Genomic DNA, 27,179 nt, shown 5'->3' on the forward strand with positions numbered 1-27,179 from the left:
TGGTGAAACCAATGTGCAAACTGGATCTACAGCTCCATAAAGGAGTTCATTCATTTCCAGATGATCTTAAGAGATTATTTTCCTGAGGTGAAAGTGCTTCCTTATCAAAAATGCATTGTATTTTAACAGTAAATAGAGCCTCTACTTGTTTCTAAAATGAATCATCAGAGTGCCTATGGAGTAATGACAAACTGGTAAAGAATTTATGAAATGGTGTGGAGGTGTCAGCTATTGTTTCCAATTCATACTTCATTTCTGAGTCTGTCAGAGTCTGTGAGAAACTCCTCAGAAGAAAAGCTGTAAAATTCACTGGCCTCCAGGTCATTAGGCTACAGAGATTTATTTATTTAATTACATTTTTATTTTCCTTCAGCTTCTATTTTTACATCTGGTTTAAAATTACACTTTTAACTTCCAGCTTTTCTAAATACACTTGTTTCTTCATTTTCTTATTACCTTCTGATATTGGATGAATGTATGTTGCCTTCACATGAGTTTGTCTGGATGTATTCACCTGTATTTGTCTTCTGTCTCACAGCTTTATCTGTTCCTTTTGTTTGAATGGTCTTTTAGACTACGAAGCACTTTATGTGTCTGGCTTCAGAAGTGTCACACAAATAAAGATATCGACACTGATCTACCTTAAGGACAGCAAAAGTGTGCCTCAGGACCATCTCCCTGTAAACTTTGGTGTATTCTATTTCATAATAGAGAGGTCTTTTTCTCTGGAGGCTTGAAAGAGATTTTTATTTTTTTACATGAAGAAGGTTTTTTTTTTTTTTTTTTTTTTTTTATCATTTTAAATCTTAATAACTCATAAACTTTATGGGCCTCTTTATGAGCTGAATTACATATTTATCTAACAAACAAGTGCTGCCACCTACAGTTCACCTCACCTGCTCTGAATGTTATGTGTAAAATTACATAAAACTATGAAAAGTAACTTTTTTCTCAAATTTTTCATGATTTTTCAACAATTTTTGCCAAGCATGTTATATATATATATATATATATATATATATATATATATATATATATATATATATATATATATATATAATTGTATATTAATTTATTTGTTGTGTATTCATTAGTTATTCCTGATTGCATCATTATTTTTCTATCATCATATATTATATTTATCTATATCCTTTTTCTTTTTTCCCACACAGTTTTTCCCTTGACCATTAATTAATTCGAGAAACACATTTACTTCTTAGCTGTTAATGCATATAAATAAGTAATTCAGTAAGTACCACAAACAGTTAACCAAGCCCTTTAGTGGAAGTGACTGTTAATTTTCTATATAAAAGGCTATTAATCCCCTTATACACCAGTACACCAACAGGTTTCATCATAAACAGTTTTCTTCATTTTGATAATCCCTTGAAACATTTTTTTCTGTGCACCTTGTTGTGGTTGAAATGAAAGAGTAAATGTAATGCCTATGTAAACAGCAGGAACTGAGAACCAGCAGCCACACACATCTACTTAATACATGCATACACTGACACTTTGTCTATAACTTTAAATAAAGACTTAACATCAGTTTTTATTAATGAAAGTGTTTTTATAAACTCAGTTTTATATCCAATGATTCTTTTCGTCATGATTTCAGAGTAACTGGTGTCTCATAATAACTCCAAAGTCCGTAGAATAGAGCAATACAATAAACCATAATACAGAAGACTAGTAAAGAGTTCTCCTTAAGATACTTTTTCTACATTTATTAAAGATTTGCATATGAAGATTACTTAACTGAAAAAAAGAGAGGCTGTGTATCTGTTTTTGATCGAATATGTCAGCAGCCCCTGAAGTGGGTTGAATGGTTATTTATTAATGCATCATATCATATCATATCATATCATATCATATCCGACAGTGATCATTTCACAGATTCATATTGTGTTTCTCTGTTAATCTCACATTTTCTTCAGGCAGGGGGCTCCAGCAGGGGGCTTCTCCATTCTGCATCTCCTGTGTTGTAGATGAAACTCTCCTTATGGCTTTTCATGGATCGTTGCTGGGTCACAGCCATTAAAATTCATAAAGAATAGAGCACAGAACAAAGTGGCCGAACCAGTGCAAACAAGACAAAAATTCCGGATGCAATCAACAATCGCCCAAAAGGTTGGGATTCACTGGAAACTAAAGTGCTTCATACATAGTGCTAATATCATTCAATTACTTTATTACAAATCCATATTTCCTATCCGACACATTGTCAGACATTGCTCATGCATGCTTCAATCCTGCCTGAATTAAAGTAATATTTGGAGAATATTCTGATAAATATTTCAGTACATTATGTTGTAGATGCAAAAAAAAATTAAAAAATAAATAAAATTAAATAAAATTAAATAAAATACAGAAGCATGTACGTAGTTGTGATTGTGGAGAACTCCATCTGTTTTTGTTATGGAGAAAACAGTGCACTGAAATGTGGAGAAACACCTATTATTATTATTAGTATTATTATTATTAGTATTATTATTATTGCAGCACTGGCAGTAGAAGTAGTACTGAAATTTATTATTTAAAAACAACACAAAAAAAAACTCATAACGTATTATAATAACTCATGTCAGGTGAGGGACTGGTTGCTTCTGTTTCCTCTATTGTAGATATTACAGATATATCTGGGATATTGTTTTCCAGAAAACAAACAAATCATGCCAGGGGTTGCATGTTGTAACAAGATTTCATCCTCAGTGTTGAGATATTGCAGAAGAAACCTCTTGTATCCATTATTCCAGTTGTTGAGGCACAATGCTATCTTCAGATACATGAATCCAATTAGAAATAATTGGTTTTTGGTTGCAGTGCAGCCATTTATTTTATGTTCAGCATGCTAGAGCTAGTGTTTTGAAAAATGTAAATCTGTTCCTATTCAAAGTTCTTTCTATAAATGATCTTGTAATGTAGATTTTCCTGACAATGCCATAATTACATTCACTGTGGCAACGTATTTGCATCTCATAGCAGTTTGTGAACATGGGCTGAGGGCTTGTCTAATGAACCATACTGCAAGTAACTCAGCTGCATCACCGTCATCACACTCCCCCACGGAACAACACGTGCAATTTCATACACATACACACACCCTCCTACACATTATCACGACCCTTTTCCATGTGAATTCCTTTCGTGCTTTGGGAATATTTATTTATTTCCCTGGTTCCACAGGTTTTACAGGCAGTCTTTTCACTGTATTCTGGTGCTGAACAATAAACAGGAAACTTTGCTTTATATTTTGACTCTAGTGTTTTATCATTCCACTTTCAGCTATTTGTACCCTATTTTATCATGAATCTAAGTCTGTGGAAGCCTCATTAGCATTTTCCCTACTTGGATCTATTCTATGCTTCTCTCGGCTAGTGTAATTAACTGTTATCCTTCATTTGTACATGTATCTTTATCTGTATGAAGTAGATACATATAAATAATCATTTAGTTCGACTACGTGTGTGTGTGTGTGTGTGTGTGTGTGTGTGTGTGTGTGTGTAGGTGTGTGTGTGTGTGTGTGTGTCACAGGCATCACACAAAATCTGTACAGAGCTGACTGCTGCAGTTTGGCATACTTAAGTATTTTTGCCAAAGAAGAGACTAGCAAAAATGACAAGTTGATTGTACCAATATTTTGGGAGATACTCGTAATTTTGGAATGGAAATATATATATAGTATATATATATATATATATATATATATATATATATATATATATATATATATATATATATATATATATGAAATATATCCAGTCATGTTGCTATGCCCAGAACACACCAAGGTTATAATAGTTTTGGATTTTTCATTATAGTTTAGTTTTATTTAGTTTTGACTTTTTTTTTTTTTTTTTTTTCTAATTCAGTTAGTTTTAATTAGTTTTTAGAGCAGGTTTGCTAGTTTTTATTAGTTTTTGTTTGTTTCTAAATGCTTACTTTTAGTTTAATTGTAGTTTTTTAATATCTTTTATCTTCCTCATCAACATATTCAAATAAATCCCAGACAGGACTCTGCTGCTTTCTCCTAACTTTAGTTTCCATGTTTCCAGGTAGAGTGGGGTCCAGAAGATGACTATAAATGACAAGTGACGAGAAGTGACGGACTGTGAAGTACCGTATGGTGCCGCCAGCTAAAATTGCTCAAGTGAAATAAATTGATTTCATATCGATCTGACATTAAAAAAAAAGAAAACAAAGGGAATTTTATCCATCATTTTTATACGGTTTAGTTAGTTATGTAAGCACACGATACAGTTTCAGTTAATTATCATTTTTTCTTTTAATTATAGTTTTTATTTATTGCAGTTATCGAAAATGTTTTTTCTAATCTAGTTGTCATCATTTAGTTAGTTTTCATGAACGATAATGACCTTGGAACACACCAGTCATGACTAGGTCTGACCAGCAGTTAGAGCTATGACATATGATATTCATCTGTATACAGATGAAGACATATTCTATAGAAAAAGGAAGAAAATAAAGACAAACCTGTCAAACAACTGTCAAAAATTCTGTATTCATATTGTTCTGTTGTGTTTTCATTGTGTTTCATTTGTCATTATTGTTTTGTAAATATTAATGCAGTTTGTTTGATAATCCCATGTGCTGTGTCTTTCCTTTGTTAGAATAATTGAGACTTGTGAGTCTTTAGGCATTGCCAACCTTTAAATCTCATTGGTAAATGCTTTGTGTGGCATAGATAGTGCACACTTTAGATGAAACTTTAGTTTTTCCTGCTGTACATACTTCACATAAATCAGAATAGATCTAAATACAATGACTGACAAATGCATATGTGTGGTCATTAGAACTTTACTGAACCAACAAACCTCATTTTGGACTACATTCATTTTTAATTGCTATTTGTTTTGTGCCTCTCACTGGCTGTAATATTACACTCATTTTTGTTTTTTTTTTTGTTCTATGTTGATTTCAAGTCTTTTCAAGTCTCTTTTTTATGTGTGTGACACCCATTTCTAGTCAGTTACAGCTTGTAAAGACTTGGTTTGTCAGTTCTAGATGAAATGATCTTGTTCTGTGCATCTGGACTAAGTCTGTGTTCAAGTGTGAGTGTTAATAGTTATTTAATATTAATCAGGTCCTCCAGAGAAGCCCCCGATGCCTCCTCCTGTTGCACAGGTACAAATTCAGATACAATCACAGTTATTGTCTGTCTGAAATATAAAATAGACCTGAGTAATATATTCCATCCATTTACAGAAATAGTGACATGTACAAGGGCTGTTCAATAAGTTCATGGCCTCACCCAGAAATACTGGTTGTTATAATACAGGATGTTACATTCTTTCTTGATGGGATAGTGATGCTTGAACATCGATGGACCAAGTGCATTGCTGTAAATGGAGATTATGTTGAAAAATAAAATATAAATTATCAGTCTGTGTTGTTCTGTTCTGGGTGAGGCCATGAACTTATTGAATGGCCCTTGTACAAAATGTAAGTCAGGATGATGAAAATGTGAAGTGTGTTGTATTATGTCGTGTTGAGTTATAGCCTCGGCCCACAGCTGAGCTGGATCGATCCAGTGATCAGGTTTACACTGGTGTCATGGCGATGATCAGACAAGTGGTCCAGCTGAAGAATGAAGTCAACACTCTGCCTCTGTCTGAGTATCCCAATGCTGTCAAAGTATGTTGTGTGTATGAATTAAACCAACAGGGATATTGACACGACATCCACACGCAGAGCTTGGTTAATATGGGATGTAGAAGTGTCCGTAAAAATGGTGAGACAAAAGATTAAAAAAGGTGCAAAAGTGTGCAGCTACCATTCAGTTTACACCCTGAAGGGTAAACTGTTGTAAACAGCAGAGGGCGTTGTTTCACAAAATCAAATCAAGCAACATATTTAATGTGTTTGTCCAAATGAGTGAAGCATTTCCAACACATTCAGCTGGACCATGCATCCAAAGGGACTGAGCTTATTCTTCTGGTTTGTAGAGCCGTGGTGCTGTGTGGCCCAGAATAACCCAGTATCAGAAACAGTCCTGTTTCTCACCCTCTGTTTAAAATGTTGCTTCTGAAGATAGATGGATTAATGGGTCCAACAAATGAATCTGCACCAAAAGGACATATTACAAACTCTCTGTATTAGTAGAATTTGGCTCTAATAGTGACTGATGGTTAATTATAGGTTTCTCAAACTGTATTTGTGGGTGTAAGGGGAAATTATAACAAAAAAAAAAAAAATTGCACATAGAATGGGCTTCATTTTTTTATTTTATTTTATTTTTAAAATTAGTTTGATGTTCAGTCTCAGATTTTTTGACTGAAGTATTTATTATTTTGGATCTGATGTGCAGTTCACAGTTTTCTATGACAGTCAAAGTTAATGTTTTTCTAAGACAGGGACATTTTTTAGGGGTAGTGTTCTTCTTTGTTTTTCTCCAGACTTTTGTTGTTATGTCTGACGAAAAGACACAATATTGATTAAAGTTAATCAGAGCATGTGCTAATTATAAAACTATGATTTATTTATTTTATTTAAAGTGGCTGCGCTTGAATATGTTCAGATATAAAATACATTCTCTCTGGTTTTGTAAAGAAACATGTCAACCAGTAAAACAATGAGGATCCGTGATTTATTTTTATTGGTTTTCAGACACAGTGCAGCTCTACGGCACTAGCTGGCACAGAACAGATATTGCAATGTTTGTCCCTGGCATTAGCCTTTTGATAGGATTTGGTGGCAAAAGTGTAGAAAATCACCAAACTTCTCCTTTACTTTCACACAAAGTGAAGGTGTTGTTTAAAGTGGTGTGGTTTGATCTCCTTTGCCCTTTGACCTTGTATCTCCTCCTTCCTGTCCGTCCCTCCCCTCATCTCCAGGTGGTGGGCGTCACTCTCTGCAGCCCGATTCAAAGTGTGGACCAGATCCTGCCGTCCCTGCACAGCTCTGTCACCACAGAGGTGAGATGTCACTTTCTTTGGTTTGACTTCTGGACATTTAGATCCAGACGACACATTATTTCATCTGCAGATCTAAAGGGTTTCATCAAGTCTGTTGTTTGCATTACAAGGTTTTTAAAGACCTTTTACTGGTCTGGAGGAATCCTGGAAAAGTCATGTTGTCCAGGAGAAGGATTCTGTGTTTCATGGACTTGACTCTGAGTGACATATTAATATGAAGGCAAAATGAGGCACCAGGTTAAGGCTCTGAAAGTGCACAGGCTCAGTAAATTTCAGTGATAATTAATGTCATTACATTTTCTTTTGCCTTTTTCTTTTTTTTACACATTTTTTAATACGTTTTTGAAAAGACTGAAAGTTAAGCCTCAAAATGAATCCTCATGCAAGCAGGGTATCATTGAGCAGGAGGGGCAACGTGTTGTGTGAGGGCGGGGGTATTAATGAGCTCTGCTTGCTTTTTCACTGGTGTATGTTCCTTTAAAAACCATCCATCCAACCATTTTCTTCAGCTTATCCAGTGCTAGGTCGCGGGGGCAACAGTCTAAGCAGGGATGCCCAGACTTCCCTCTCCCCAGACATCTCCTCCAGCTCTTCTGGGGGGACCCCGAGGCGGTCCCAGGCCAGCCGAGAGACATAGTCTCTCCAGCGTGTCCTAGGTCTTCCCTGAGGCCTCCTCCCGGTGGGACATGCCCGGAACACCTCCCCAGGGAGGCATCCAGGAGGCATCTGAAACAGATGCCCGAGCCACCACAGCTGGCCCCTCTTGATGTGGAGGAGCAGTGGCTCTACTCCAAGCTCCTCCCTAGTGACTGAGCTCTTCACCCTATCCCTATGGGTGCGTCCAGCCACCCTACGGAGCAGGTCTGACTTAATGCCGACAATGCGAACCTTTAAACACATAAGAACTATAATTCACACTATCCAACCACAGAAAAGTCTATGTCTAGTTTTGCTGCCTTGGAAATGCTGAGCTGTGTGATATGATCTGTTGTTTGGTCTCAGATCGAGGGCATGAAGAAGCTGCTGAATACAGACGTAGTAGAGCTGATCAATAAGATGTGCCTGGCCCAGCAGAACTCCGTCGCATCTCTGAAGGAGGAGTGTCAGCGGCAGATGTTGGTAGCTGCTCACACTTTGGCACTGGACCCCAAAAACCTCCTGGATGTAGTTGATCAGGATTGAGTGAGGGCCAGCTTGGGAGAGCCCAAACCCGACAGTCCAGGTCCTGAAGATCCAGGGGAATGAGAGGTACAGACACTTTACATGAAAGGACTGACATGGATGACCTGGACTTTACAGTCGCCTGGAGGCCAGAGGACTTTAGATCCATTCAAAGATATGATTATATATTGGAAATCTGTCCCAAAATATAAATTATGGTGAATTAAATTAAGATGAACCAATTCAACTAGCACAAAATGTATAAAGGGCAAGGCTGTTTTGACTCTTCTTTATTCTTTATTTTCACTATTAAAAAATCAAATCCTGTGCACAATACATTACTAATTTGGAATGAAGTTGTCTAAAAATACAATTTGGTGAATGATATAAAAATCTCTCATTTTCACAAGGAACACACTGTTTTCACACATTCTAAAGTTAATTGCCTTACTCTGCACACTGACTAATCACATGGGCAAACACCTGTCACACAGTTTTATAATGATCAGTCACAGCTTTAGCATAAAAGGGTAACAAGTGAGCTCTTCTGCTTTGGATGTAGACCACTGTATGTGCAACTTTGTGTTGATTGGTATGTATACTGTGTACATTGTGTTTGTGTTTTGTTTTTGTTGGGAAAAATAAAATATTACAGAAATTGTTAATGTGTCTGTGTGTTCTGAGTATAAAAACAATATTCTACAATATTTTACAACACGCTTACGTATGTACTGTCCGTAGTAAGGGTAACACTGAACAAAAAAAGGCCTAAGTCATTATGATGAATGGAGAAGAAGTGTTTTCCAATTATCATACTGTTTTACATCGAGCACAGCAGTGTTCAACTGGTTCTTATAAATGTCTATTCATATGATGGTTTGTGTGTGTCATTTGAAAACAAAATACCATTTTGAGAAGAAATTAAATTTTTTTGAATGTTAAGTTTCATTTTGCAGAATTGATGGTTTGCCCATTGTGTGTGTGTATTTTGATTTGTGTGTAGAGTTTTGAGAGTATGAGGCATGTTTTCAGAAAATATGTGTAAACAGTCAAGAAAAACTGTAACAATGAAATTTCCCCACGGTGGGATAAATAAACTCCTATCTTATCTTGCCAGATCTAGCTCCACACTTCCAGCTGTAAACAATATATTGTTTATAGGTCCCTCTTTACATACTCTGGTGGAGCGGTTAAAAACCCTTTGGATAGTTTATAGGGTTTGCATTTCTTTGCAAAATAATGTCACGAGATAATGTGTTTTGGTGCAACATCTGTGCATGGGGAAGCAAGTCATGGTGAACCTAATACCCACAATAAAAAATAGTATGAAGGACTTTGGAAGCAAACACGTGCAGATAGTGATCATCTGTGACAGAGTACAATCTGTCAGCCAGACTACTCTGTGGATAAGTAGCATTAGAATGAAAGTAGAAATATGAAACTGACACGTGCTTTTCTTGCTTTTATTTATTAATATCCATCATTTTATAGACATCAAGCTGTAAACATTAAAGCAGCAAATAAATACTGTTGATAATCTCATAGGGATCATTGACATGTAAACATATGTAAAAGTTTAACACTTGTAGTTGGTTGTCATTATGTAAATTGTTCTGCTACATCTGACTCATAACTTAATTTCTTTTAGATGGTAAAACAAACTGCAAATGCGTGCTCCACCATCTGAAAGACTACAGCGCAGAATTTCAGATCTTTGCAAACTCCCAGCTAAAACATAAACCCAACAAGAGTAAGTCTGCACGTTCTGAAGTCTGTCTTGGCAAATTACATCTACTTTCCAGGATCAGCTTTTTGTTTTTATACCGGTGCTGATCATCAACAGCGAGGCACTAGTCAGAATCTTCCCCAGAGATCTCAGGTGGGATCCTCTCTATGGACTCTTTGGAGGAACTTTGGGACTGACGATGGGATGCTTGAGGGCTTTCCAACCCAGAATGCATCAGGGGTAAGTAGATATCATCCATGTTTGGTAAGACAAACACTTTCTGAAGAAGAAAAACAAGTTCATAGTCAAAAAGATGGGTGTAATGAAGGGTAAATTGATTTAAAAATGTATTAGTGCATCAACAGTTGGAAATTTTACCTGAAACTCATCCTGCAGTTTCTTTTCAATCCACTCAGTCACATGGCAGAAGGTCACCTCCCTCTCCCCGAGTTTAGGACGGACATGCAGATCTAACTTGGGTGGTGAACAGAAGCTGTACCTACAAATGAGATCATAACATCATCTCATCATGTCTCATACTTGAATCACTGCTAAATCACAGCTAAATATGGCAGGAAAAACACGTCAATGTTTGTTTGGCAGGAGATGAGGTGCAAACAGTGTGAAATACCACAAAAAGTTAACATAACATGTTGCTACTTGGGATAAGATTAGTGATTTATTTCCTACCATATCCTGTCTGTAGGAGGCGGTGGGATGTTGATGACCAGAGTCCCTGACAGCTCCTGGACCTCGACAGTGAGCAGCAGTGGAGTGTTGGACATCTCCTCAAACTTCTTCTTGATAAACTCATTCTCTGTCGCCTTCTGGAAATACTTGGATTTAGCGATTTTGTCCACAAACTTTAAAATTTTTCTTCCAGTTTTTCCACCCCCTACTGTCCTGTAAAAACAGAGGAGAGGAGAGGAGAGGAGAGGAGAGGAGAGGAGAGGAGAGGAGAGGAGAGGAGAGGAGAGGAGAGGAGAGGAGAGGAGAGGAGAGGAGAGGAGAGGAGAGGAGAGGAGAGGAGAGGAGAGGAGAGGAGAAAAAAGGAAACACAAAGAGAAGAAACAAGAAGTCTTATTCAGATGCCAAAGTGGGAGAGACATGTAAGATGTAGATTGAAGTACACTGGGCAAAAATATAAATGCCTCATGTGACACTTTAGATTTTTAATAGCATTAGCTGTTGCACTATATATTAAATCATACACAGTTTATTTTGTTGATCAGTGTGGTACAGATGACTGTCTGTTAGAACACAATAGTGGCGTCTGGCATTCAGGGACATTCATGTGGACACAGTAGGGGCCAGTTGACAGACATCACCACTCAATATCTTGTGTGTCCGCCATTGGCTTCATGTAGAGCGACACATCATCTTCTCATCGAGTTGACAAGATTGTCAATTGTGGCCCATGGAATATTATTCCACTCCTCTTTGAGTGAACATTCAGCTGTGCAACAACCACTCTGGTGGATATCTCTGCATCAAGCATGACAATGGCATGATCCCACATGATTTGCGACATCTGTGGCATGGTGGCATCTGATTAATGTGACATTTGGAGGTGTCCTTTTACTAACCTCCAGTATAAGAAGTGTCTGAGTACTGTTAACACTGTTTGAGCAGCATCTGTGTTGTGGGTGGAATCACTAGATCACTGAGTAAGTGCTGTCTTGCAGAGATGGCCACAAAAGTTGTTTACAAATCAAAAGAATTAACCATGTTTTATAATTATAAGACATCATGAGCTCATTTTGGGGTGTACATTTTGTCCCATGTACTAATACTCTACAGGGGGCGTTGATATTTTTATAAAGGAATGTGCCATCTGGATGTGACGTGGGCTATATACGACAGCACAAATTACTACGTTAAACTGTATAAAAAAGAGCATCCATGTAACAGAAGGGTAGAAGAAACACGTGTCACCTACGAGTGTCACTTAGCAAGTTACATTGACTCACACGTACATGATAAAATTAGAAATTGAATTGTGTTGTGTGGATCAGCAGTGTAGGTAGAAGTTATTACGTGTTCCATCAAAGATTAAAATACGCCAGCAGCGCTGTGCAAAAGTTTTAGGCTGCCTTTATCTTTACTGTTTTTGCAATAAGCATACATATTTGTTTCTTATTCATTATAAATTCACTGATTACTATTTAGATACAAGAAAATATACCCTATGTGAATAATTTTAAAAACACTTCACACCTATAAGAAAAAGTCAGGATTTAATACGAATGCTGTCTTTGCAATAAAAAGTATCTCAAATAATAAGAGGTAGCAATTGTTGAAGGAATCCTTGTGTAAAATAAATAAATAATCACAGTAAATGTAATATGTTCAACACAAAATAGTTCAAAACATGTTACATGCAAGACGTCACATTAAATACTTGCACTTTGTTCTGTAGAAATGGTTTCTTTTTCTGAAAGGCTGATAAATCAATCATTTTCCTGCACATTTTAACTCGTCATAACTTTATACCAATATAACCTTTCATCAGTGTCATAACTTAAAGGGTGCCTGTGTTGGCCTGTGCACTCACTCTATGACTGCCTCCAACAGATCACTGTGTGGATGCAAAATGACTTTCTCCAACTAAACTCAGACAAGACTGAAGTCATTGTCTTCGGCCCACAAAAACCCAGAGAAAGTGTCAACAGTCATCTGGAATCTCTTACTTCAAAAGCAAAAAATCAGGTTAGAAATCTAGGGGTAATAATGGACTCAGACCTAAAGTTTAACAGACACATTAAATTTATTTCATCATCAGCCTTTAACCACCTCAAAAACATTGCCAGAATCAAAGGTTTACTGTCTAAACCAGACTTAGAGAGACTTATCCATGCATTTATCTCTAGCAGGTTAGACTACTGTAACGGCCTTCTCACTGGTCTCTCTAAACGAGCTGTCAGACAGCTGCAGAACATCCAGAACGCTGCTGCACGGGTCCTGACTAGAACCAGGAAGTACGACCATATTAGTCCTGTGCTCAGGTCTGTGCACTGGCTTCCTGTCACTCAGAGAATAGACTTTAAAACAGCTCTGCTGGTGTAGAAGTCTCTCCATGGTCTAGCACCAAAGTACATCTGTGACATGTTGGTCCCATATGAACCCTCTTGGACCCTGAGAACCACAGGGACTTGGTCTTTTGCTGGTGCCCAGAGTGAGGACTAAACACAGTGAAGCTGCGTTTCAGTTCTATGCAGCTGAACTCTGGAACAGTCTTCCTGATGACGTGAGACAGACCTCTACTCCGACAATGTTTAAGTCCAGGCTGAAAACGGCTGTGTTCAACTGTGCATAGAACAACTGAAAGGGTTCTATCTGACCTCTTCTCTTTTACTTTATTTTAATTGATTATTTTTTTATGTTTTATTGATTATGTTTTAATTGTAATTGTGTGTTTTTAACCCGTCTCTTTTCCATTTTTGTAAAGCACTATGAATTGCCCTGTGTATGAATTGTGCTATACAAATAAATTTGCCTTGCCTAGCCTATTGAATTTTTCTTGCTAACTATTTCAAATGATCACATATAACACCAGCGGTTTTTCTTTTCTTATAGCCCGTTGCCAAGTAGGCATGAGTACTAAGTCACTGCTCTGTCAGTCAGTCATGGTCAGCAACATGATGCCTCCTTCACGGGCTGTTCCAGCATCGGCAGTGATGCAGACTCGTTGTATTGTCTGATTATCTGGGCTGTGATGGACTGGTCATTGACCCCGTACAGCAGACACCAGTCTAAGATGACACACTATCTTTTCGAATAGGTTAGTCATTTAGACCCATTTAATCAAAGTTGCTAGCCACAGTTCGCTTCTTGAACACGTGCTTTCCACTCAATCTGGCTCACTGACTGCTGCTTGTTTACTCATATTCAATCACCCAGAATCAAAGAGTCACTTCAATGGCTGCTCCCCATAGGTTATACCCCCACGCATAATTCACGCAATTAAAATGTCCAGTGTGGTGCATTTATGGTGATTTTTTTTTTTTTTAAGAATTTGTGCTTCTCTTACTTATAAGCGATGTTTTATACTCTCCTTTTTACTGTATGGTGTCCTTGAGTGCCAAGAAAGGAGCCTATAAATAAAATGTGTATGTATATATATATATATATATATATATATATACATATATATATATATATATGTGTGTGTGTGTGTATATATATATATATATATATATATATATATATATATATATATATATATATATATATATATATATATATACATATATATGTATAAAATTCTTCTTCTTCTTATCATAATTATTATTATTATTATTATTATTATTATTATTGTTATTATTATTATTACACAAAGGATAATTAATATGGTAAGCATGACCAGGACAGGTACGCTTTAAAGTCGATCCATGAAAGGAACTACCTCTCATGATCATCATAGTATGCAGCTTTTGAACCAAGACGCATCTGTGTAAATAATAACTTACCCTTCGTTTACAGACACAGAGCCCTTGTCCCCCACCGGCCCCTGAGGCTCAGAGGGGAGAAACTCTTCTTCATCAGATGATCCCGCGCTGGAGGACTCTTCATCGCTGTCTGCCAACACACTGAGGACTGGCCTACAGCTGGGACAACACACACGGAACAATGACAAACTCACAAATGGTTAAAAAAATGAATGCTTCCTCCTAATCAGACCTGCTTCTGCTATAGGAAACTGTCTAATACTTCCCAAGAAGGAATGAACATGTAAATGTAAAGGTTTAAGTCGATACAGTAGTGCCACTGGTTTCACAACTGCTCACCATAGCAGTGTTGAGAAGGTTTTTATTTTGAAATGCAGCAGGTTACAGGTTACAAATGTAATAATTAATGCAACTATTTTAGTTACTTTTTCTAATGTGTCTTAAACTGAAGGGTAAAGTTAGAAAGTCATAAAACATAAATGTATACTCAATACTTAAACATTGAGTTATTTAAGTAAAGCAAGTTCTTCAGCGTAACTTGATTTAAGGTTAAATGAAACACTACCCATTGGAATGGAACTTTGCTACCGCTTTAATTTGAGAAAAAAAGAACATTTCAGCACTAGTGTCTTCATCATTTTCATCAGTTTACCAAATGTTGACAACAGTGGCGGCTGCTCGTCTTTCAGAGAGGGGAAGCTTATTGTCGGCTTACATCAAAAAAATTGTCAAGTTATTTAAACATAAATTTGGCCCTCCATTCCTTCTGATTTGTATATTTGTGTATTTACAGTGCAAGAAATGAACAAGTAATTTCGTAGTGGTTTCTCTCTCGATTTCACAGCAGAATGCACGACAGTATTAAACTGAACTCTGTCAGTGAAGGAATAGATCTCAAAATAGCTGTCAATCAAACGGGATTCAGCCTTTCGACTGATCTTCCAATCAGCACGTGGAATTGCAGCGTCCAGCCCAGCCAAGGTCCGCCCACAGCTCCATTCACCCCCAGAGACGCTGAGCGTCTGGGGGCGGGACAACATCGTGGCATTTATCTAATTACCGTCCAGTTTTGAGGCAATGAAAAAAACTGTTCCACTCAGTCCCATTGAAGTGCATGGATGCTGAGCATCTACGGGCAAATGCATTAACTATAGATCGTATGAGAAAACAGTGCAGCGGGAATGTATGAGAAGTGAACAACATCGAGTCCACTGATTTGTGGTAAAGCTGATTCTGAACAAACTCATCTTTGAGATGAACGTGTTCGAACACATTTGTAGTCAATGAAATGTCAATACAACTGTACATATTTAACCATTTAATTTTCGTAATTTTAGGGAAAGCCGAGCTTCCTTGCAGCCTATGAGAAATCGCCTCTGGTTGACAATATTAAAGCAAATGTTTTAGACAAACATGACAAATATATTAATGCATCAAAGATTTTTGCACGTTTATATTTTTTTTCAAGTATTGCTTTTTTTCATATTTTTAGTCTTCATTGCTAATATTAAATTACAGTGATTTGTGGTATCTCCAACTCTCACTCAGATGAAAAATTAGCCTTTAATGTTAAAAGAAAAATTGATTTGATATTTTTGATAATTACTGACAACACCCGACCATGAACATTTTTATTGTCATCATGTTTAACTCAGTGGAAATGGTTTGATTGGTCCCAATATTTGGGTGCTTCTATGAAACTGGGTTCATTTTGGTACCAGCTTTTTAGACCCAACAATAAAAGAGAAATTTAGACATATTTCCCCCCAGGATGTACCTAATGAAGACCTCAGATAAATGCAAAAAAAATTATACTCTTGCTCCGCACCATCCCAACATTAATGAATTTTTTTTATCAAATATTTGGGCCAAAAATTGGACCAAAATTGAGACATGAAAAACTATCCAGGTGTCAGTGCATTTGATCTTAAAAACATGGCTCAAAATGGTCTTATATTCCACTATAAATAAAGACAGTGTGTTAAATTTGATGATCCCAGTGGTTTTTCTGATCCAGACATTTGGGTTTTTCATGAATTGGCAGTCTCATTCCAGGTTTTGTATCTAACCCATCACGTCCACTTAAGTTACATGCAGAACCTGCCCATTATATTCGCATATAAATTGCAAAAGATTTTGCAACAGTGGTCATTTTTGTGAAACATTCTGTCTTGCATAATTAGTTCAATACCCCAAAACGTACCTGTGAGAGAATAAAGAGATATTCCAAAAAATAGTATTGCATAATTTACGTGTCCTTTTGACCATGTTACATACAGATTTTTGTATTAAATATAATGTAAAAATATTATAAAAACATGTTTTCTCTGAAAAATAGTTTCTCTTTTATCTCAGTAAGTACCTATTTTTAAAATAGACCCAAAGTGCTTCCAAACTTGCTTCATAACATTAGTCTACATCTGGTTTGAATTTTTAGCCGTCAGGTCCTGTTTTTAGGGACCAGTTTCATAGAAGCACCCATTTGTGTCCATATTAAGTATCAGAACAGAGAGACAGAGCCACAAGTTACTTTTTCAGCAAAATTTATAATTAATCAAGCTATCTACAACCATTGCCATTTGGCTTAACCCACAAAGACCCAGTGCTACTTTTGTGGCAGTTCCCAAATGAATCTTTCTCTCTATTTAATCTTTCATAAGTGATTTATCACCATTTATTATAATATTGTCCTCTGCATTTTGCATTTTTTATTGTATATTATGTGTTTTCCTCTATTGAATTTCCCATATTCAAGTTAGATGTTCATGAAAACTCACAGTAAATTCAAAGCTTATTATATCAAAACAGAGAAAACTGAAGAAAAAGTGACTTTTTCAGCAAAGATATCATTAACTGAACATAACACAAGCATCTCCATCCACTGTCATTGATCCAGCTCTATGAGTTTTACTGGTGAATCAATGTTGTCGAAGATGATGTTTCCATGTTCACTATGGAGCCTCTGAACGTTCAAACCTGTCATATCTGAAGACTATGAAAAGATGGCAAACTGCATTTTATACCAATTATTTACATGTATTAATAGGATGAGTGGTTCAATAGTTATAAATATTTTACATGAGTAGCTGCTTTTGGTTGCCAGTGGATGTTTGGGTCTTTATGTGTTGCAGGAAAAAATTACATAGATCTTTTTTTAGGTTTACTATTCGCTCTGAACACGCAAATCAAGAAACTGCACTTAATTTGGCCATAAACAATCATTTTTAAACAGTTTACTTTTAGCTATGAGCAGAGGTCTTGGTGTTCAATGGTTATTTAATTAACTCCATTAAACTTCCTCCCGGGTACTGACCGTGAGCTGCTGGTGTCAGTGGTGCAGTCAGTGTCCTGGCCCCCCTCCTTGCCCAGCTTGGACAGGTTAAACTTGGTCTGCAGGGTCATCTGTAGTGCACCAGTGTAGACCATTTGCAGCTCCAACCACAGCCCTGTAGGGGGCACCATAGAGAACAACACCACAGTCAAAATGAAAATAACACAAAGATAAAGCCTAACACTGCTGCTTAGTAGGCAGATTAAAAAGCTTTCATTGTGATTATGAAGCGTTGAAAATAAAAATATATATGACAGGTTTTAATCTCTCTGAGGGGCTGACACATGTGGACAGGGAAAATCTGAAAACTGGATAATTTGCTGATGGGTTGTTGTATAACACAAAAGTAGTCAGAGAGTCAAAAAGAGAAATGTTTTTGCCTTGTCAGGTTACACACCCACATGCTGATACCCGTAAAATCCTTGTCATTAATGCACTGCCAGACTGCCTGGCTTTAAAACACTCTCACAAAAAAGCAATATGGTCTTAAATTTGTAGGTGCTGGTGTTATGCCTCCCCAGCTCTGTATATTACAACACTTAAACAACATCTGCTCTGATGCTTCATGCCTCACAACTGTGATCTCAACAGCAACAGGTCATCTGCTTTTTGGATTTGTACCTCATCAAGGACACAGTTGTATTTTACCTCCATTTATTTAGTCTAGAATCCAGATTTTTATTTTTATTTTTATTTTTTTTGATAAGTCATCCTGATTTCTGGATGACAGTAAGTACAGATGATTACTTTTTCACCTCTCTAGGTCAAAGGTCAAAAATTATAAAATAAACCTCCACAAATTCTATAAATTTCCAGTTGTTACTCTGGGGTTACATTTAAAAAAAACATATCAGTCCAAACTATTCTGATGTGAATAATTCATTGCATACAGCAGTTATACTGTCAATATCTTGTGCCACCAAAAGTTTGACATTGCAAAGTCAAAGGTGAAGGTAACATTAAATGAAAAAATAATTTATTTAACTTTATTTTATTTCACATTTTAAGTGAGACAGTAATTCCTTGAAATTCAAAGTTGAAACAATCAGATCAATGGTAATGATAGAAACTGTAAGCACTCTAAGAACAAAAAACACCTAAACACTATAGAACGACACCAATAGCTGCGTTTCAGTTCTATGCAGCTAAACTCTGGAACAGTCGTCCTGATGATGTGAGACAGACCTCTACTGTGACAATGTTTAAGTCCAGGCTGAAAACGGCTCTGTTCAACTGTGCATAGAACAACTGAAAGGGTTCTATCTGACCTCTGACCTTAGGGCAATGGAAAGGGTTCCATCTGCACTCTTCTCTTTTACTTTGTTTTAATTTTTTTTTTTTTTTTTTTGATTTTATGTGTTGTTTTCTTACTTGCTGTTTTTAATCACCTTTTATATGTTTCTTTTATAATGTTTTAAATGTGTTTCTTTTTGTTTCTTTTATTTCAATGTCCTGTGTGAAGCACCTTGAATTGCCTTGTTGCTGAAATGTGCTATACAAATAAACTTGCCTTGCCTTAATTAATTATTATTTGTGTTTTATTGATTATGTTTTAATTGTAATTGTGTGTTTTTAATCTGTCTCTATTCCATTTTTTGTAAAGCACTGTGAATTGCCCTGTGTATGAATTGTGCTATACAAATAAATCTGCCTTGCCTTGCCAATATCATGGATGAGAGATTTCAGTTTTTTGACCAAAAGATTAGATTTTTACATTTTGGGAATTTAAATGACTTTGAACTTTGCCCTATAATAGCCAAATTTAATTATTTGTGGTCACTGTCACCCGGAAAGGACACAAAAAACTGCAAACTCTATACTGCTAACAAATGGATAAACACCAATAATCACGACATCCATGGCACATGTGATAAATATGCAAAACAGACAATCATTCTCTCTATGAAACCTGTGTGTTTAACAGCCTTTGCAGAAGTTCTCTGAATGCTTTCTAAAGACATGTAGGTTTTGCTGTGTTTGAGCTCCACTCTGTAACTCACCTCTGGGGTTGATCTCTGGTCTGGAAGTACCTGTGATAAGTGGCATCGAACATCCCATATCCATCTCAGTCACAGTCAGTTCATTCATAAAGTAAGGCAGCTGTAAAAGTTATACAACTACATCAGCATCCATTTTAAAATGCAAAAGTAATGTTAAAAATCTTTAGCCTCTTCTTTGACTTCCAATTTCTGCAGTAACTTTTACAATTAAAAACTTTCTTTGATTAAAATTGTTCGCACTCTGATTTTGCTGAGCTTCTTCTGGATCTTGTGGGAGACCATGTCCGCCCAGTGCTTCTCTCGGAGGAAGTCCCAGAAGATTCGTCCAATTAGAGCATTAGCCCACGCAGCTTGGCCCTTCCCAGGCTGCTCTGCTGGATCACAAGTACACTGCAGAACACAGAATTTAGTGAGATATGGGCAGGAATAAAGATACTGCAATATCAAAAGCAATATCAAATATATTTTGTGAAGCTCTAATGTCAACAGATTTACAACATTTTATAGGTCGCTGTTGCTATGTGGACACGTCAATGCTATGTGTGCTTTATCCAGAGTTTTGTCTGTCAGACAGAACTGCAACACACAAACAGAAGTGCAGTAAGAGACGAGCAAAATGAGCCCATGTTGCTTTTTTTTTTTTTTTTCAGAGGAAGTTAGAAAATAAAGGTAGAGTACAAGAACTCTGAAATGGTACATGCTTTGCAGTTTTGGTAAAAGCACGTAAGCTTTATCAGAATGTATGAAGTATAAAGAGTCATTAATGTGCAGTTAAACAGTCCCTGTAAGTGTCTTACTGTTATAGAAGTTGTTCATTTAACCGCTGCATTCATGTGTATGCTATATTTTACAGCTGTATGTTTTACATTTGAGCTAATTGAACTACTTCATGTGCTGTTGGTATTTTAACCTACACCGATGAATCCTATTCTATAAGATCATCATATGCATATAGCATTGTTGTCCTCTAAGAACCATGTATCTGTAAAACTCAACTTTATATGAGCTCAGACAAACACCTGCTTTCATCACAGACAATCAAAATAAACACATTTTGAGATATTTGGACAAATGTCATGCAGTAAAATGTACCATATAAACCTCTACGCAATTGGAGTAATATAAAGGAGTATAACATTTAAAAACTCAAGTAAAGAGCATATATCTTGTACTTGAACTTTAGTAAAGTAGAGAATACACTGTAATAAATGATTCTGTGGTCATTTGGATTTTAATTAATGTATTTGGTAAAATATATTCAATATAATTGTGTCTTTGGTTTTGTGGCAATTATTTAATTAAATTTCAAATAAAAATGTGTGAAATAAAATCTACTCATTGCAGTTAAATAAAACATTAGCATTCTGTTTATTTAATTCCAAACACAGAGAATATTGAGTGAATTCAAATCAATATAATCAGGCAATTTTTAATTGAAAAGCACTTCCTGCCAAAGTGCTTTTTTTTAAAAAATACAGTTGGCTATCATCACATGACATTTCAAAAGAGTCCAGAATGCCCATCTTCTTCCCCATTGCTCATCTTGCACAATTCCTGGTTGGCTGAAGTGAGGAAACATTTTGTTTTCACTGAGCTATTACACTCTAAAAAAAAAAAAAAACTCAGGGCCTTAGTAAATATCACAATAATACAAAAGTATACTATCTTAATAAAATCTGTGAAAATCACTGAAATTCTTATTTGAGTTGGATATACCAAAATAAATGCTTAAAAGTCCAACAGTTAATTTTGTCTTATATTTACATCTATTATTTACGTTCATTTCACAAAAAGAAATGAGTATTTGAGTAACTAATTATATTTTTAAGATATCCACTTATACTCATCAGTTTGAAGAACTTTAATTATTACTCATTCTATCGCAATAGTCTTCATCTCTAACAACAACTTAAAAAAAGTGAGTAAGTTTTATTACATAGAACGTCATGATGTGCACTATTTGTATATTGTGACATGTTTGCTGCAGTGCATTGTTGGTATTGGGCATGTTGCTTGTTTATGTGTTGTTTTTCTGTGCAGGGCTTCAGCAGGGTTGTGGTGTTGGTGTGAATTTGGGGTTAATGTGTGTATGGTAATGTTTATAGGCCTTTTTGTGATTGTTTTGTATTTTTGTTGAGGTGCACCATTAGTGAGAGCCAACGGCTGAACAATGCCCTAACAGTTCATCTGCAATTTATAGTTTACTAAATTCAAACAGTGAATCTAAATGATTCCACAGCTTTCAGTTTTACTCAATAAACATAAATGTAAACATATTTCTTTGGGTAAATTGAGTAGAGCGTAATTAAATTTCTTAGAGTACAGTCATTCTTAAGATAAAAGAATGTTTAGACCTAATTAATTGCTTTGATTGAATTCAAATTAATGCACTGATCAATGTATATGATTATTGCTCAATTATATATCATTGAAATGGAAAATTAAAGACATTTACTACCATTTACACATTTAGAAGTTTATCTTTTTTGTATCAACTCAATATTTTTGTTTAGGTTTAATTAATTCCATTTTGTTTAGCATTCAAATCTACTCATATTAAATGGATAATTATTCAGGGCTTCATTTAATTAACATTTACTCAATACCAAACAGAGTGAAATTTAATTAATAACATTGCTTGTAATGTGTTGCCTTAATTTTATTGAGTAGATAGGGGGTATCTTTTTTTAACAGTGTAGGTGGTTTGATTCCATCACTGATCGGCACTTGAAAGTTTGCCGTGGCCTAGAGCGCTGGAGAGTCAGCTTGTGATCAAAGGGTCGCCAGTTCGATTCCACGAGCTGGCAGAAAAAGTTGTTGGCTGATATGCCCTTGAGCAAGGCACTTAACCCCCCCCATTTGCTCCCCACACGCCTGATATGGCAAGCCCACTGCTCCTCGTGTGTGGTATGTTCTAGTGATGCATTAAAAGCAGAAGTTAAATTTCAGTGTATGGTGCATATACTGTATACTGACAGTAAATTAATCTTGGTTTGTCTTCATCTATTTCACTCAACATGACTTACATTTACTTTGATGGTGGGACTGGCCTCTGCGCTGCTCGCTCCAGGGATGGACAGGGGGGTTAGCTCCTCCATGGTCAGAAGACGTGCCATGTAGTGGGTGTAGTCTTGCACTGAAAGACCCCTGGCAGTACTGTACGCCTGACTCACATTGACTGAGGCCATTAAAGGAGCTGGAGGTGTGGAAGGGACGTCGTCGTCACTGCTGCCCACTCTGCTGGAGCCTCTACTGCTGGGGACATTGCACTGGGTGATGAGATTCTGAAGCTGTGATGGGTCTCCTAGAAGCAAAAGGAGGTAATGTTGACCTGAATCTGGAATCCTACCCTAGTCTGACACACACAGAAATCATCCTACAGACCATGGATGTCAAACTTATTTTCTTCCAGGGACCACTTTCAGCCCAATTAGATCTCCAGTGGGCCAGACCAGTAAAATAATGACATAATAACCTATAAATCATGACAAGTTAATTTTGTTTTTCTCTGTTTTAGTGCAAAAAAAACCAAAACACTAAATTATGAAAATATTTACATTCACAAACTATCCAAATAAAAAAGTGTGAATAGCCTGAAAAAACTGAAATATCTTTAAAAAAAAAAAAACACAGACAATTAAAATAAACACATTTGGAGATATTTGGACAAATGTTGTGCAGTATAATGTACCATATCTACCTGTATCCCATGGACTAGTATAAAGGAGTATAAAATTTAAAAACTCAGATAAAGAACATATCTTGTATTTGTACTTTAGTAGAGAATAGGTAGTTAGTTTGATTCCATCACTGATCGACACTTGAAAGTTTGTACAGTTATTTACATTTGCAAACTATCCAAATAAAAAAGTGTGAATAACCTGAAAAAAACTGAATTATCTTTTAAAAAATGTACTAAGTGCAATTGTAACAATGTTAGGCCTCAACTTATCATTTACACATGTGCATTACAGATTGGATCCACAAAGGCACAAAATATTTAGTAACAAATAGAATATTGTTACCTCTATCAAGAGGTATTGTGATCACTTTGCTTTGTGTGTTTGTTTGTTTGTTTGTTTGTTTGTTTGTTTGTTTGTTTGTTTGTTTGTTTGTTTGTTAGCAAGATACCTCCAAAAGTTAATGATGGACTTGGATGAAAATTTCAGGAAATGTTGATACTGGCACAAGGAACAAATGATTAAATTTTGGTGGTGATTGGGGGGGGGGACGGGACTGATCTGCCTTAGTGGAGGTCTGTGCTCTCTGAGTGCTTTTCTTGTTAAAATTGCATTTAATTTCCTTCAGACATTCCAGGTTGTTCATATTTGTTCAGGTTTTTCATATTTTACTGTTAAAGGATAGTTTGTTAATGTAAATAGTTTTAGAATGTAATATTTTTGACATTGAACCAGGAACAAAATTCGGAGTCATTATTTATAGGCTATTATGTTACTGTTTTACTTGAGATCATATTGGTCTGTATGTGGCCCCTGAACTAAAATGAGTTCTTCACCCTTGACTGTTAATATCTTCAGTGTAATTTTTTTTCTTTGCAATTTCATCCCGTGGGCTGGATTGGAATCTTTGGTGGCCCGATTTTGGCCCACGGGCCACATGTTTGACATGTCAGACGGTTGTAGACAACCTAAAGAGTCAGGGAGGACACTCTTTTATGATCTGTTAAATAATAAGAATTAACAAAGGGGTTTGTAAATAAGAAAAAACATACAAAATGCATTCTACTACATAATGAATCAATATATATGTGTGTCTGTAGAAACAACTGTGACAGATGACAGATCGAATGATTTTTTCCATGGTGTCTCTGACATCCAGACAACTATGAACTCTGTGTTTTCACTAAAAGGGAATGAAATGCATGAACTGGAGCATGTAATCCATAATCCACACATACATAGCATTTGTATAGATGCCGTCTCCTCACTAATGCATTAATGTGCCTCATACCCGATCTGGACACACATCTGCCAGGCCTCTGTTTGTCCCTTTCCTTCTCCCTCTGTGCATCCACCGACGCAAACAGGAAATGACGAAACCACTCCTCTTTCTCTCTCCCTGTGCGGCCGAAGAGGTAAAGAGTGGTGCTTAATGGATGGTCACGGCTGACTTTAGAGAAACCCGATAGCTCCACTTCGGGTTTCTCTATGTGACCCTCCTCCTCCTTCTCCTCCTCATCCATCTCTTTCTCCTCCTCCTCCTCTGATGAGTTCACTCTTCTGGCTAGTTGGATACAGATGGGATACTTTGGGTTCCACACCCTTTTCTGGGCCAACACAGATGGCAGTAGGAATACCTTTGGGGAAAAGTAGAAAATAAAATAAAAGTAGAAAAGAAAAAATTTTGATATGAAAAAGCAAATAACAACTGCTAAGTGGGATTTTTAAAGTCACTGAGGTCAGACACACCATGAGGATTAGCAAGGGGATGTTTGTGTGTATTACGCTTTCAGAAACTAAAACTGAAAAGTCTCACAAAAAGTATAGAGTATTTGTTTTCTTCACAGGTACAAGTACATCCTGACTAGTAATGAGTCTCCTACTGAAAAATTATGATGCAGGTCAGTTGGGTCTATTTCATACTTTGCTCTTTGTCAGCTGAAAATGCCGAGTCTTCACAAAGCTGGTCTCGTGGACTCGTTCGCCATATGTGGCCCGGCGGCTGATATTGTTCCGTGGGGTGTCCAAGCGGAGACAAGAACCCTCCAGAGTGGCAAACACAGAGTGAGTCAAAGCCGGATGGTAGGTCTCTGGGTCGTAATCATGTATTTCATTCATCCAGCCCTGAAACAGAAGCAGGTTATTTAGATCAACACCACTCCAGCATAATTGTAAGAAAGTAGTCAAAATTCTACACTTGTCCCAAACGTGAAAATGTTATCAACTAATTTACAATTAAAGTAAATACGGTTCTCTTATTGGTGATATTTAGTTCACTATTTAATATCAAGTTAGCTGTGGAAAAAGACAAACATTTTGCTTTTATTTTTCCAGAGAATGTCAGTGCCTTGAATTTTCCTTCCCAGGCAGAGCATGTCCCCAAGTTGTAACCAACTGCTGACACACTTAACCAAGGCTTTGGATTAAAATGTCAATCTTTACTTCACTGCGAGTACACTGAACTCAAAACAACCTCTGAGTAGGGCCGGACAACATGAAGAAAATGTCATGATAAAAATGTTCATATCTGTCAATGTAAATAGTTATTGCAAAAAATATTTGCATTTCCTTTGGTTTAAAGCTTTATTTCTAGTCCTAAATTATGCTTATGTGTGGTTTTAGACTCTTCCTTACATTCATTTTTTGGAATATTTTAGAAATTTAGAAAGAGAACATTCAAAATAATTGCTGATATTAGTAGTAAAAGTTTTTTCTGTTTCTTTTTTTTTTTTACCAGCATCAGAATACACATGAATAGAATTAAGTAAACAAGACACTGAATAATGCTGTTCAACAAGATCTCTCTGGCAGAATATAAAAAAAATGAGAGAAAAAAGGTTGCACACCATTATGAAGAGGTTATGTTTCTCAATAAATGGCTTTATTAGGCCACTGGCCACTTTATTAGGTACACCCGTTCAACCGTTTATTATCACAAATATCTAACAAGCCGATCACACAGCAGCAGCTCAGTGCATGTAGACATGGTCAAGATGATGAGCTGAAGTTCAATCCGAGCATCAGAATGGGGAATTAAAGTGATTTCAGTGACTTAGAACATGGTATGGTAGTAAATGCCCATTGTCGGATGACTCCGCCCAGCTGGATAACGCATCACATGTCACATAACATGTCATAAAGTTAACATTAACTCAAACTGGTTTCTTGAATAGGACAGTGATTTCACTCTACTCCAATAGCCGCCACAGTCACCAGATCTCAGTTCAAATAGTAGATCTGGGATGTGGTGGAACAGGAGATTCTCATTATGAAAGTACTGTACATCTGAGAAATCTGCTGCAACTGCATGATGTCATCAGGTCAATATTGACCAAAACATCTGATGAATGTTTCTGGCGCCTTGCTAAATCTATCCCATGCAGAAATAAGGTACTTCTGAAGGTAAAAGGGAGTCCACCTGTATTTGTAAGGTGTACTTAATAAAGTGGCCAGTGAGGGTGTATTGCAATATGATATAGCGCTGACACCTCCACCTACTTTAAATAACGCATGAACGCAATACTTATGCAATATCACAATAGAAGTTAGTCTGTTATGTGTAGGATTTATGAGTTACTTACGGGATCTGACATGGGAATTTAAGGTTGGTAGAAGGATGTCGTAAGGGGGCGGGAGATTATAAATTAAACTTCATCCCTCTCCTTTTCAAATGTTTTCCTTTCCTTTTCTATAAATATTTTTGTTTGGTTTTAATGTTATATTTGAAATAAATAAACAAACAAACTATAAATATCACATTTATTTCCATCTAGAGTTACATACGTTTTTGTCCAAGATGTTGTATTCATGATGGAGGGTCAGACTGCTATGTAAAGTTTTCTCCAGTATACCTAAAAAATTAGAGACTGGGGGGTAGGAGTATATAAGAATTTATTTC

The 27,179-nt window shown here is 36.4% G+C and overlaps 2 protein-coding genes across 6 annotated transcripts in view; one reads left to right on the forward strand and one right to left on the reverse strand.

Annotated features, from left to right (window-relative positions):
• The first annotated feature begins 5,008 nt into the window (after window positions 1-5,008).
• On the forward strand, window positions 5,009-7,146 carry LOC115410371 (protein-tyrosine kinase 2-beta-like). The gene is made up of 3 exons (XM_030121992.1): window positions 5,009-5,145; window positions 5,521-5,655; window positions 6,855-7,146. The coding sequence occupies exons 1-3, from the start codon at window positions 5,125-5,127 to the stop codon at window positions 7,128-7,130; spliced, it is 432 nt and encodes a 143-aa protein (XP_029977852.1). The 5' UTR covers window positions 5,009-5,124; the 3' UTR covers window positions 7,131-7,146.
• Window positions 7,147-9,544: 2,398 nt separating this feature from the next.
• tex2l (testis expressed 2, like) overlaps window positions 9,545-27,179 on the reverse strand; it is a 37,118-nt gene continuing 19,483 nt past the window's right edge. For 3 of the 5 annotated variants that reach the window (XM_030121803.1, XM_030121804.1, XM_030121805.1), the window contains exons 3-12: window positions 25,205-25,405; window positions 24,573-24,918; window positions 22,628-22,905; window positions 19,842-19,991; window positions 19,602-19,701; window positions 17,584-17,716; window positions 14,292-14,429; window positions 10,513-10,725; window positions 10,201-10,321; window positions 9,545-10,102 (exon numbers count right to left, since the gene is read on the reverse strand). In XM_030121803.1, the coding sequence (XP_029977663.1) occupies window positions 9,947-10,102; window positions 10,201-10,321; window positions 10,513-10,725; window positions 14,292-14,429; window positions 17,584-17,716; window positions 19,602-19,701; window positions 19,842-19,991; window positions 22,628-22,905; window positions 24,573-24,918; window positions 25,205-25,405 (1,836 nt within the window). In that variant the 3' untranslated portion in view covers window positions 9,545-9,946. Of the gene's footprint in view, window positions 10,103-10,200; window positions 10,322-10,512; window positions 10,726-14,291; window positions 14,430-17,583; window positions 17,717-19,601; window positions 19,702-19,841; window positions 19,992-22,627; window positions 22,906-24,572; window positions 24,919-25,204; window positions 25,406-27,179 lie in introns of those variants that run through there. The other 2 variants (XM_030121806.1, XM_030121807.1) reach the window with 2 other exon arrangements.

Source organism: Sphaeramia orbicularis, chromosome 19 (assembly GCF_902148855.1).
Source record: "Sphaeramia orbicularis chromosome 19, fSphaOr1.1, whole genome shotgun sequence".
Lineage (NCBI taxonomy): Eukaryota > Metazoa > Chordata > Actinopteri > Kurtiformes > Apogonidae > Sphaeramia > Sphaeramia orbicularis.

Excerpts from the sequence above, each read along its gene's own strand:
- LOC115410371 (XM_030121992.1), top strand. The coding sequence starts at position 5,125 with ATGCCTCCTCCTGTTGCACAG. Across the intron at positions 5,146-5,520 it reads TGCCTCCTCCTGTTGCACAG|CCTCGGCCCACAGCTGAGCT; the intron begins GTACAAATTCAG and ends GTTGAGTTATAG. Across the intron at positions 5,656-6,854 it reads AGTATCCCAATGCTGTCAAA|GTGGTGGGCGTCACTCTCTG; the intron begins GTATGTTGTGTG and ends CCTCATCTCCAG.